The 13,648-nt window shown below is 39.4% G+C and overlaps 1 protein-coding gene across 3 annotated transcripts in view; it reads right to left on the bottom strand.

Annotated features, from left to right (window-relative positions):
- AHI1 (Abelson helper integration site 1) overlaps positions 1–11,196 on the bottom strand; it is an 82,293-nt gene extending 71,097 nt beyond the window's left edge. For 2 of the 3 annotated variants that reach the window (XM_065733287.1, XM_065733296.1), the window contains exons 1-4: positions 11,074–11,196; positions 7,675–7,801; positions 6,738–6,859; positions 66–673 (exon numbers count right to left, since the gene is read on the bottom strand). In XM_065733287.1, coding sequence (XP_065589359.1) covers positions 66–673; positions 6,738–6,859; positions 7,675–7,684 — 740 coding nt within the window. In that variant the 5' untranslated portion in view covers positions 7,685–7,801; positions 11,074–11,196. The remainder of the gene's footprint in view (positions 1–65; positions 674–6,737; positions 6,860–7,674; positions 7,802–11,073) is intronic. The other variant, XM_065733305.1, reaches the window with a different exon arrangement.
- Positions 11,197–13,648: the final 2,452 nt, after the last annotated feature.

Here is a 13,648-nt window from a genome sequence, read left to right as displayed (position 1 = left end):
TAGACTGTCTTAATATGAAATATGTTGCTAAGATTCATACACAAATGGTACACTTATCACAATACCTTGTTTCAGCTTCACAAGCAACTGTGGCTTCTTTCTTCTTTTTCTTCTTTCTGCCCACTTCATCACTCAGTTCAACTTCATGGCTTTGAACAGTAGAGGTGAATTCAGACATCTGTTCTTTAAGTTTCATTCTTATTTTCTTTTTAATTGCATTCACTTCATTCTCACCCAAATACAACATGTAGGCTTGAATCAGATCTTCCTCCTCTTCTAATTCAGTTTCATTTCTCACTTCTGTGAAGGAATTTTTCATCTTGCCATTACCTTCTTGATGAGGTACATCTGTTTGTGATTTACTTTTTGTCTTTTTCCTTGGAAAATCATTAATCTTTGCCTCAAAACTCTCCAATTTAGCTTCACATAGATTTTCTTCCTCATTAAATTGTTCTTCTAACAGTTTCTTTTTCTTCTTGTTAGACTTTGTTTGCTTGTTCGCCTCTCCACTAACAACATCATTATTTATTTTCTCTGCAATTGATGCTTTCTCTCTGAGTTTATTTTTTGTAAATCGAGGGCTCTCTTCTTCAGGATTGTACGTGTTGTTTATAATTGCTTCATCATTCCCACTTCCTTTCGTTAGATCACTATTACTTCTAAAAGTGTCAAGCTATAAATCAAAAGAATATAAAACAGAACAATTTTATTACAAGTGTAAGGATGAACATACTACTTCATGTTACCTCTTTAGCAACATTACATAGTGCAAAATCATTGATGTAATTGTTTTCGTGTTCAAAAATTAGCAAATGACAGACTGAAACAGATAATTCACACTGGAAAAAGTAAGTGTATTTGGGCACCTCACCTTCAGTATAGTTTCACTATTTTTTTAAATGACTCGTGTATATCTGGCAAAAAAAGAAACCAGCAAGTTCACTCCATAAGCATGCTTTACACTATGACAGACTTGGAAACAACATGCAGCATGAAAACAAACATTTTCATTCATCTAAAATACAAGGTAGAGACAAGCTTCAGGCTTGGCTGCTTGGAGTATTTTTCACTGCAAGTTAGTTGCCAAGGTTTGACAATGAAATTACAATAAACACCACAGAAAGTAACTGGAGTCCAGCTCTGTAAGAAGCTCAATAGACTGCTGTTTCTCAATATATCTTCTATAAAGTCACTGTGGTTCAATTACTCTGCTTCCTTAAATAAAATTCTCTGCAGTCTCCATAGGACACATTACTAATTGATTTTAAAACACAAAGAACATACATGAAAGAAGCTGCAAAACTATTTAAAAACTTTTTCCTTGGCTGAGATAAAGTTTTTAAGTGCACTAACTAAAATTCCTCACTCTATGTATTAAGCAATGTTATTCTAATAAAATACAAATGAATTTAAAAAAAAGTGTCTGGAAGATAAGCACGTTCATCAAACACATCAGAAAAACCTAAACCCATTCATATACCTTTTCAGTAGGTATATCTATTATTAGCTCCCTGTGTCTAAAAATAGTTTATCTCAATATTTAATCATGAAAAAGGCTGTCTTGTGCCTTCATCGTTCTCTTGCTCATACTGGTAACATGCTCTTTATTCATAAGTCAATGATTGAAGAGGATGTGCATATAGATAACTTGAAACATATCTAAAGATTTGAAAAAAATCTTTAAAGCTTTGTAAAAACTAAGTAAGATAATGTTTAATAATAGATTATCTACCTCCTTATCTAAATCTCTACGGATAGGCTTTAACTGCAGAGTATAAGGGAATATATGTTAAAGCACTCCTGCAATTGCTAAGACATTACAGGGACCACAAATCAGGTCATGCTGATTGTTAGCCTTCGATAGATTGTTACTTCACTAAGCCTTGTACTGAGCCTACAAGGCAAAGCGTTGGTAGTGGGGAGGCTGCAGGGGGGGCCTCTGTGAGCAGAGCTCAGCACTGTCTCATGTCAGATCACAGCCAGATCCAGCTGCTCCAACAGACACTGCTCCAGAGCCCAGCCATGAGCGATGCTGGTTGTGTTCCTGTGAAAGCAGGTTTGAAAAAAAAAAAAAAAAGCATTGTTCAACAACAGCTGGAAGATAGTGAGAAATGTGAGAGAAACAGCCCTGCAGCCCCCAAGGTAGGAGGAGAGCAGGAGGTGCTCCAGGTGCAGAGCAGCAGCTCCCTGCAGACCAGGGGAGGCCCACAGAAAAGCAGACTGTCTCCCTACAGTCAATGGGCACCGCATGGAGCAGCCCACAGTGCAGCAGCAGATGTGGTCTGCAGGAGGTACAGCCCTTGGCACAGGAGCAGCCCAAGCCAGAAGTGCAGCCCATGGAGAGGGGCCTGCAGTAGAGCAAAAGGGCTGGAAGAGTTGCTGCCCATGGGGACCTGGGCTGGAACAGTGCCTGAGGAGCTATGGTATGGACCCATGCTGGAGCAGTGCTTGGAGAGCTGTGGCAAGAGTTGATTCCTAAAAGAAATCTGGATTTTGCAAAAGCCCGCTTGGAGTATTTACTAGAACCTTTTATTTATTATGCCTACAAACAAGATCAGTTGTCCATAAAAATGCAGTATGCAGACTTTTTATAAAAAGAGTTTAAAATTGACATCAACAAACAAAAAACAATATACTCATTAAGAGATTAAAAAATTACAAAACCTTAGCAAATTCGAAGAACATTAAAAAATACTGCAGGCAGCACAAAGCTGTGTTTCATGAGCTGTTGTGACACAAGTTCCTTAGACTCAGACAATGTGATCTTAACTCAGGTCACATGTTCTATACATATTATTTAATTGCAAAAAGTAATTAAAACATCACTTGCATCAGACTAAGCACTGGACAGATGACAGGAAGCTAGTATAGAGATCATCTGAAATGCAGAACCACAGGAGATAAGCTAAGAGCAATTGTCTATGTATAACATACTTGATCCAAGTTAGAAAAAGCATCTCATTCAGAAAAGCAGCTCAGAGGACAGTCACACCTCTGGAGTAACTTCAACACAACTGAGCCTGACCTCCCTAGCTTATAACACTGAACAAGCAAGATGGCTTTTTTCCAGGACTGCCACGTTAAGGATAACCAGGCAGAGGAAGCCACCTGCCCTAAGGACAGGTTTGCTTGTGCAGCTGATTTGGCAGGAGAGAGATGGGCCAGATAAACACATGCAGGCTGGCTGACACACAAGACAAGCTCAGCTACTTTTCACTTCGCACCTGTGCTCCAGAGCTGACACCCAACAGTCTCTTAAAAAAGACTTCTCAAATACACGTGCGTGGATCTTGGAAACACACAAACTGCTTTTGCCTATGATATCAAGCGTTATAGAAGCAACTGAATGCCTTCCCATAAAACAGACAGACCTTGAAAGAAAAAGAACAGGTACTTGCCAACTCACTGAAGGGCTGAGTTGGCCACTGATTTTGCTTGCAGTGAGGTAGTAAATAAAAAGCCTGAAATGGATGCATAATGCAGTCCTGCTTTGAATTTATGTCTCATCAATGTGTGCTCATCTCAGTATTATCAGCCGGTTAAAATGCAGTCTAGGAAAGAACTTCTTGCCTCAAAGTTTTGTTTGTCACCTGGTAGAAAACTTTTTGGACTTAAAGTTACATATCCTCTTTTCTACCACAAAATCTATTCTGACATAGATTGATTAAATCCTTGCTTGGATTTAATACCTTAGATCCGTATTAAATCATTGTTTGATCTGACATTTAGCACATTCTAATAACTTGTAATAAGAGGTACAACTGGGAAAAAAAATAAGTGCATCGACTGTTAGCCTTGAAATGGTTACTAACAAATTCCTTTTCTGCCTGTGTCCCAACTGATTGCTTTTTTAGTCCTGTCTTGAGGCTTCATACACTGCACCTCTGGTGACTAAGCTGAAAAGCAGACCTTTCACAGGCCACAGCTGACATCTATACCATTTGCATTACAATCCCTTAATTCCCATCAGTTGTGACTTCAAATTCATCATGTCCTATTGTCACAGCCTCTCCCCTTCCAGTCACACTGCTTCCTTTCTCTCCAGCCAACAGGTAACACCAAATGCAGCAGGCAAGCAGTCTATTTACCATCACTTCTGACACTTAAAATCACAGCAGACTCCTGCAGTTCCAATGGTGCAGGTCTCAAGAAAACAGAGGACGAGGGGAAAGGTTTTATCACTTTAAGAAAGGCTAGGTTCAGTAAGGACAAAAGCAGCAGTCTGGGACAAGTGGAAACATGCTCTCAGCCAGGACCCGTTTCTGATCAAACCTGGGAAACAATTTGTGCAAGTATGCAGCACAAAGGCAAACACCACTGATGAATTTCACATTACTTAAAGATATCAAAAACTCTATACAGTTGTTAAACAATGTGAGCAAAGCTGGAAGAGAATCAGACAAACATCACCATCTCCTTCTCTTACTTTCTCACGAACATTTATTTCTCACAAAGAAATGAAAGGTATTTGCTGAAGCATTTACAGAAATTCCTACCTAAATGCAGCATGGAAAATATCAACCTGAGCTCTTACATCTTTGACAGAATTTAAGGAAACATTCAAAACTATCAGTGCCAGGTTTCAATATGCATTGTTCTCATTGTTTTGTTTTGTCTTTTTTTTTTTTAGCATTCTGGTTGGTTTAAATCTACAGATTCCCACACACTAATACTAAAAATGTTTCTTTATTTGTATGTATTAACTTCAGCTTCACTTCACCATCATTCTATTTCAAGCATTTCTAGCTAACTCCAAAACTTCCAAAGCGTTTCTACATCAGAACCATTTGAAAACCAATGTAAGCTTAAGATTTTTATGTGAGTAGTATATAATTGCACATGAATATACAATTACGTGCTCAAAGACACATCATCTTTAAAAGTTAAAAACTTTTTTAAAAAATCATGTTTCACAGAAGCATAGGATGGCTTAGGTTGGAAGAGACCTTAAAGATCAACTACGTCTATCCCTGTCACCTGTCAGTGTCAGGATATTTATATAGCTACATTTGTGCTGCAAAAGATTTGTGTTATTATGTCAGCAGTCCTTTTAGCATCCTTCTGCAGAAGTCTTGTTTCAGAAATGCTGGTAACCTTGCAAGGACTCATTAGCTCTGACTGATCACTCAAGAAATTTAATAACCAGTAATGCACTGAGCTTTGCTGTAGAATGAACCTTCACCCACTGCATGTATTTCTCTTCAGAACGGCACTACTGTGCTTGGTGATCTTCACTTGATAGCCCTTGTAACTAGAACAGGGCCATAGTAAAACTTGCCACTGACTGCATCAGAGACTATGTAAGCAGTCGAGAGGCACCATTCAAAACATAAATATGGCTGAGATATTCAAAAGGACATTTTGACACTCAATTTCTTGAACTGTTACTAGTTGAAAACTGTGGCAATGCTTGCACACTATGTTTCAAAACCTGTAATACACAACATCTCAGCACAGATGCTTGCAGCCCATTTGTGTTTCCCTTCTTTGCTACTGAAGTAAACCTAAAAATAGAATCATTTACTCCTGTAGTTAACGTGGCAGCAGAGCATGACACTTTTGTAAATATTTTAAACATCACACTGATTTTCTGTACATACTACTGACTACCTAATATGTGCTCCAAGCTTCACAAAGTACATGCATATATGCATGTCCATAGAAATACTAGCTTCAGATGATCAAGACAAAACTATATTTCTGTATGACAACATTAACTTTTATCTATAAGTATATTTAGCAGTTACATAATAACAAATATATGTAAAGATCTGAGATGATGTAAAATAGCATTCCATTGTCTTTAACAAGTTACAAAAGAATGAACTTTCACTTGCAACATACTGAATAGATGTACCTGCAAGAAAAAAAGATGGACAGCATACAACCTAACGGAAAGAAAACAAAATATATTAAAACTTAAGCAGATTTCTTTCCTTGGAAATGCCAATCATCATCAATAACTGGGATTTTATAGGACTATAACACTACATTTCTCTTCAGGAAAAATGTTACGATAGAGGAATCTTTCAGGTTCCTTTAATGAGAGAGATGACTTCTCTGTTTGTGGCATATAACCATGCAGTCGTGTTGATAGAAGCATTCCTAACCTGTAAGTTAAAAGCTAAGGCACGAGCTTCAAAATGGGTGTACTGCTTAAGCACACACACAACAACACACAAAGAAACAAAGTTCAGCATGTGCAGAAAGATGCTGATCATGGAAATAAAAACAAACCCACTGCAAGTGTCATTTAATACTGTTTGTAAATTCCTATACAGGGACCTTTGGGGAATGAAACTGATGATGAGCTAAGTTCTCATCAGTTCTCAATTCACACCTGTATTACTCTCAAAACCAAACAGTGTTATGGCTACAATTCTACACTGTTCTATCCGTCAAATTCCTACTGAAGTCAATGGTGAATGTGAATATTGCAACAATTTAAAAAAAAAAGAACCATAATGGAAAAAAAGTATTGACAGACTTCAAATGAATGCATGCCTGAGTATATCACCTACTCTTTTCCAAAGTTACACAGCAACTAATTCTGACATGCTGCTTAAGTAAAAGGATCAACTTCTGGTGGATAAACAATAAATAAAACCCATATTAAAGCAAAAAGGCACATAAGCATTTCATTCAATGTATAAACTATTTCTTTTCTAAATTACATTCTCCTTGTCTTTTTCTGTTAAGGAAGGTAGCTAACCAAACTTGGATGCATTCAAACTTACCACAATATTCTCTTGAGAGTGGAACTTCTTTTTCCTTGATTTCTTTTCATCTGTTAGGCCAGCGTGACGTCTGAAGATTTCCTCAAATCGAACTTTGGTTTTTGCCTTTGCCTCACTTTCAACTGTGAAAAAGCAAACCAGACTATGATTCAAAACCCACTTTTCCTATGAAAGTGCTTTAACATGATAGGAGGCAGTAATTATTTTCATCAGGAAAGTTTACCAAGAAATGTACTTAGTGTTCAGCTAAGAATTTCCACTGACAGTGTAAACTGCAAGAGGATCACTTGGCAACACGGTACAAACACATATGGCTGCTATTCATTGCTGAAAGCAGCACTGTTTGGATCAGCAAAAGACCGTGGGCTAGCCAAAGCAGAGTACAAATGATTGCCTTCATCACTTATGAGTAGAAACACAGTGCAGGTTAGCATACAATTCCCAGAAGGAGCAGTTCTGAGTTCTTAACAAGCCTGAAACAAATTTGCAAGAGGCAGCTGATCCTGAAATCACTAGGGTTAAAAGCCTCTGCCTTTCTGTGAATCATGACATTGCTTTCAGAAGCATTTCAACCCTTGAAGTAGCAGGTGCTCTAGCCCTGCCACCCCACACCTATGTAATGCTTAACTTGTAGCTATATGATTAAAAATGCAATCCAGGACACCTCCAGAAAAGGATACTGCATCCTCAGCTATCGCATATTTATAATTAATTGTAATAATTGTAATAATTGTAATTGTATATTTGTAATTAAGATATTTAAAGAAGCAGACACAACAAACAAACAAAAATAAAAAAAACCAATACTTTGAAAGCCAAATACAACCACAGACTAAAAACAAAAGCAACACAGCACGGAAAGCTCAACAGAAGCGGTTCCATCATGTAGTTCCATCTATTAAAATACACATTAGAAACCAAACACAAATATTCTTACCTGTTGGCATTTTCAGACCTCAGTTAAAGGTGACTCAACACAACAGTTGCTTCCTCCTCAGAATTCATCAATTTTTTCCAAAGTATTCAGTAACTTTAATTTACATAACTGGTCCAGAGCCTTAAAGCTACAAATTGAACGTGTACTAATTAATATCATGTATGAGCACAGGTCTTTCAGACAGACTAGAAATAAGTACCTCTAAATTCTGACAAGATCTCTGCTGTCAGATATAAAAACTAAATTCTCTGCATCCGATGCTTGTTATTTGAAAGAAATAAAGAAAAAAAGCGATGGCAACTTAAATAGATAGTTCTGAACAGCCAAGTACTTTAGTAGTGGAGCCGTCAAAGAATAAACACACACCCCTACTGCGCATGTTATATGAAGCTGTTAAAATATTGAAACTTTCCTCATCAGATTCCTACCTGATAGCATTTTAAAGAAGACCCATTTTTAGCCAACTGATGGCCTGCAATGAAAAGAATTCACAGCTGTTAGCAAATCTAACTTCAGTGCAGTTCTATAAACATTTTGTTTACATTAAGCATTCGTATTTTGTATGAAGTAGACAAGCAATTACATTAAACTTATTTATTTAAAGAAAACATTATGCACTCCTGGTTGGGGAGAAAAGCTTGAAAGCGCAAAACAAACAAAGCTAGAAAGCAAATAAAAACATTATGTAGATTTATCTCTTCATCAAGAATAATGAGAATGTTGTTGTAGGGGAACTGTTAGGTCACAGCTTGAACTGGTGATAGAGCACCTGGTGAAGGGGTGTGGCTGACCCAGGAAGCACTGGTAAATTGTTTACACCTGTGCTTTCCATCTGACCAGAAGGGGTGGAACCAGAGCTAAATCATCACAGTTGGGTGAGTTCAACTCTTTTTTTTTTTCCTGCACAAGTTAGTAGTTCCTCCTGCAAATACTTTGCCCAGTGTTGCCAAGAACATGTCAGAAGCAATTTTGCTTCCTTGTAAGCAGAGCAGTTGTACAATACAAAAAGCTATTTTGAAAGCGGTAGAACTAAGAAAACCTACCTTCCTATGACCTATGTTTCCCAGGGCCATCCATGCAACACACTACCATCCCTACCTACCACTCCAATAGTTGATCAGGCAATACCTCCAAGTCCTTAGTATATAGCCTGTCAGACACCGCTCACACACTCCCAGGGCCCAAAATACACCAGTTGTACTAAATTAAGATGTAAAAGTAAACATTACCAAGCTATGCTGATTAACTCTTTGAGCAGCTTCAGCCTAAGCCACCTAGCACTCTCCTGAACAACGCTTCCATACAGACTAGGAGTCAATATAGATTATGGGTCTGAGCATATGCACTATGCTACTCTCAGATCCCTCCTGTCTCTTTCAGTGTTATTTGCTCCTTCCTTAACCCCCACAGGCTACAAGCTTTCAGCCAGTTCAAGTTTGTTACTTACAGCAGCTGGGTCTGCCAGCTGACAAAATCAAACCAAATTAAGAAGAAAAAAATAGGGAAAGCATGGGGTGGCTTGAGTTTAAACAAGTGCTGCTTAGTCAGTTGCGAGATGTCGTTAGTTTTGTGTACTAAGCATCCAACAGCCTAACAACGTTTGAAATGCCCAAGCACAACCAGGGTGACTCCACAGGAAATGATCTGTTCTGTAATACGCTTCATCCTTTCACCCACAAGGTACAAATATTATCCCATACTAAAAATATTTCTACTTGCAGATCAAAGCTTCACCAGCACAATTAAGCAGTGACTGTTGAAAGTAACAGCAATGCCTCATTCTTACAGGGAATGAGAACAGAAAATGTTAAAGCACACCTGCCTTTGAAGTTTATACTGTTATACAAAATGGCTATTTTTAAAGTATAATTCATAATCAACTAGGAAAATCAATAATTCGAAGGAGTAGAAAACAATACAATTATAAAACCTAGCGTACTAACACTTTAATCATTCACTGTGAGTGGCAGGAACATGTAAGATTCTTTTATGATTAGTTTACTGATTTCGACCACCTCTTCAAAAAATATAATTACAAAATCAAATGAAACAATGAAGTTCATTTCACAAGAACAAAAACTACAAGATTCATAGATACAGTAGGTTGGAAAGGACCTACAAAATCATCTAGTCCAACCATCCTCCTATCACCATCCCTACCCACTGAACTACTAAATCAAATCCCTCAGCACCTCATCTAAACGCTTCTTGAACAGCGCTAGGGATGGTGCCTCAACCACCTCCCAAGGCAGGCCATTCCAGTGCCTGACCACTCTTTCAGAGAAAAAATGTTTCCTCAAATCTAATCTAAATCTTCCCCAGCGCAACTTCTGGACATTCCTTCTTGTCCTGTCATTATGATGACATAGAGCAAAGCAACACAGTAAGTAAAGTGCATACCTATTTCTTTTGTAGCCAAAGGATAAGTGAGTCATACAACAACAAAAACCTGCAGATAAATTAATTTTGCAGATACTTTTCCATAATGGAGCAAATATTTTTCCCAAGGCGGGCTCATCTCACATGACCAGTAGTCTCTGTGAAATGCATAGGTCTGCCAAACTCACCAGGGAGTGCATCATTTTCCATTTACCTCTGAGCATTCAGAAAAAAAAAAAAAAACTATCATCTTACCTAAAGAAAATTGAGATTAAATCCTATAAAAGTGCTTTTCTTTTACATACATTTCTAGTTTAGAACTATATGACATCAGACATGGTTAAAGCAACTATTAGACTGGTGCAAAAATAGATCATTAATAAACAGGGATAAGAACTGTGTACCCTGTATAACATCACCTTAAAATAGGATAGATTTAATCTTGCATTAGAGATCAACAACCACCAGCCCCCAGTCTGCATAAACACACTGAGATTAATGCGGCAAAACATACTGTTGTCTGACCAGATTTAATTCTTTCCGTGTTAAATAACATAAGGCAACCTAAGAATGTCAAAGGTACGCATTTGGGAACAGTAGCATATTCCAGCCATAAGGAATAACCAGGAATACTAAATCATGAAGTCGCACAAGAACCAACGGAGACCTGTCAGAAAATCAATCAACTCGCTCTTCTCCAACATTTCACGAGTACTTCTAAACCTGGTCCTCCATCAGTTTCCGTTCTTTTAACATTTGCAGTACAGCGAGTCACTATATTCTACATCTACAACGAGGGTATTTCTCGATGCAGTTTCTTAATGCTTCCCGCCGGACCCCAAGCACCGCACGGGCGCGACAACGGTTGCGTCACAGCGCGCTCCGCGTCCGCAGCCGTAGCCCCGACAGGCAAGGGACAGCAGCGGCTCAGGGGCGGCTCCCAGCCTGCCCACCTCCAGACCCCAGCCAGCCTCTCCCCGCCGATTCCCCGCCCGCCCGCGGCACGAGAACATCACTCACGTCGGGCCCGTCCGCCTCGGCGGCACCGGCGCGGCCAGCAAACCGACTGCTGCGGTAACCCCGTCTCCCCCATCAGTGGACTCTTCCTCGTCCCGCGCGCGCCCCCCCCCCGCAGCGCCGCGCGGTGGTTCCGCCGAAAGCGATCCCCGCCTGCGTAGAGCGGGGTTGGCTCGGCCGCTCTTTGTACGCATGCGCAGCCGTGTTCTGCCCGTCTCAACGGCGATGGTGGCTCCCGCGGGGCGCCTTGAGCTGGCGGGGGCGGGGCGGGGCTGCCCGCCAGCGGGACCCCATACTCTGCGTGGCTGGGCATGGGAAGGGGGAGAGGCATTCCAGCCTTACGAAAGCCTGCGAACGTGCCTGTTAGGCTGGGGGTGTCTTTTACAAACACACAAGTCAGTAATTACCGAGGCCTCCACGTCTGCTCAGACCCTTACATTTTTAGTATGGGGACAAGTTTATGAATAAAGGACCACAGAAAACGTGGAAGCTTTTGTTTTAAAAGTGTGAAAAGCCATAGTGATGGGGAAACCGTTTGGAGCATCCATTTAAAAACATCTCAGAAGGCTGTAACAGTTCTTTTGAGATCAGAATAACTGTGAAAGTCAGGAGGCTTTTCATAAGCCCTGTAGTACAGACATCAGCTCTTGCAAATGCAAACAGTGGTACAAAAGAAAGTCCTGAAATGATGCAGGTACTCAGAAATATTTCCTGCCTGGTTTAGGTCTTTTGACAATGCTTCATTCTCCTAGAACAGCAAATGATTCACTGCTGTTGTCCGAACTGTTGTAAAATAATTAAATGGTGGCTATCCAAGTTCCCTCAGCTGTCAGAAGAGTCTCTGTGTTAGCCCCGGAGGTGAATGCAGCTTTTGGGTGAACGAGGCTGTGTCTGCTCAGAATCAGTCAAGTTAAATTAGCCTTCAGGTGCCATTGGTACAACCTGGAGGTGAGGTAACACTTGTGATGGATGCTGCAGTCATGACATTTTCAGTTCCCAAGTGAACCATGCCTAGGATTCTGTCAAGAATTAGACCCTCTGTCAGAAGAATGTACCTTCTGAAATTGTTTACTTATTTCTCAAGTACCAGTGGCAGATGCTGCTTTCTTTTTCCACCAGTTGCCTGCCCTCCCCATTCTCAAATGCTTGAATGATGGAATGAGGTAGTAGCACAGCTGTTGCCTATAACAAGTGCATTTTTTGCTTTTGCTTATTACTGATAATGCAGAAATCTTTGTAATGCTGAATTTCTTACAATACATTACAAATGCCTCCAAATTAGAAATCCAAGTATGGAAGCTAGAGCTTTTCATATGTAGAGTTAGGAGGAGTTTTACTGGTTCTTACTGGGCTCTTACATGAGTAGTTTTTGTGATCACTGAAAGATTGTATCAGGACATTTGGAATAAATCTATCCAGAACTTGAAACCAATTAGAATTAGAGTAATTAGAATTACTTCTAAATTGTTAAGAGTTTCTTTAGAGATCACACCAAAGTTTACACGTGTATTTCTGTTTTCTTCATTCTTTGTATTTTCTTGCAGTACTTCTTAATGTGGTTACAGAGAATTAAAATGTGTGTGGGAGTATATGCCAAACTTTTCCAGAAAACGATGCTTAGTATTGTTGTCCATGACAGTGTGCTGCAATTCTTCTAAAAGTAAATTTGGTGTCAGACATATAATATTAATTCTAAACTAGCATGGGTTGAAAAACAATCATCTTCACTCACAAAATCTGCAGAGTTGTTTATCAACTGGAGCAGGTGGAGATAGATGGATTTAAGCACCTTTCCTCCCAATTTATAAGTTCTGTGAGGTTTAGGAGTCCATTATCAAACAATGAGTAGTGAAGACTCCTAAAAGCTTTCCACGTACATTCTTGAACTCTAACCTTAGAGATCACTTGTGAAGTTTCACAGTTGCCTGTGAATCTTTTGCATAAGCACCATCCTTCCCACAAATCAGCCTATGTATTGTGCACACTCAGATATCCTAGCACAGTCAGCAGTCTGATCTCAATGAAGTGAAATCTGCCTCCATGGAAGATTTTTTGGATCAGTATATGTAGTTTTGTAGCAGTTATCGTCATACTAGGAAAAATAATAAACACTGTTTGGCCTTCCCATGGCCACACTGCAAGGCTCTTTGCCTTGTAGATATTCCCATGTGCTTTTCATAGCACATTACATGATCTACTGACATCAGGCAGTTCTTAGAGTTACAAATGACCTTTGCACTACAGCTCAGAATGTTACAATGTGTAACAAAGTCAGTGTCACAAATGTATTTGGAAAAGATTTAGACTTCACTTGTTTCTGCAAAGGAGCAGCATCTAAGAAGTCTAGCTGGGAACTTTGTCAGCTCAGGAAATCATGGGATGCATTTTGGATGACCTCTGGATGAACAAAGAAAAGTATGCATATTCCAAATCCTACCCAGTAACGTACATGAGCACACAAATCCTATTCTGCTGTTTGGAGAAAAACAAGACTCTTGAAAAAGGAAGGTTGCATGGCTTCATGGAATTTTATTCTTCAGTGAATGAAAAAGGCTGCACTCACTGTATTCACCTTTCA

This window comes from Cyrtonyx montezumae, unplaced genomic scaffold (genome assembly GCF_038088225.1).
Source record: "Cyrtonyx montezumae isolate F1298 unplaced genomic scaffold, pur_monq_1.0 scaffold_0, whole genome shotgun sequence".
NCBI lineage: Eukaryota > Metazoa > Chordata > Aves > Galliformes > Odontophoridae > Cyrtonyx > Cyrtonyx montezumae.
The sequence above is the reverse complement of the archived record's forward strand: the minus strand, read 5'-3'. Positions and strand labels throughout refer to the sequence as shown.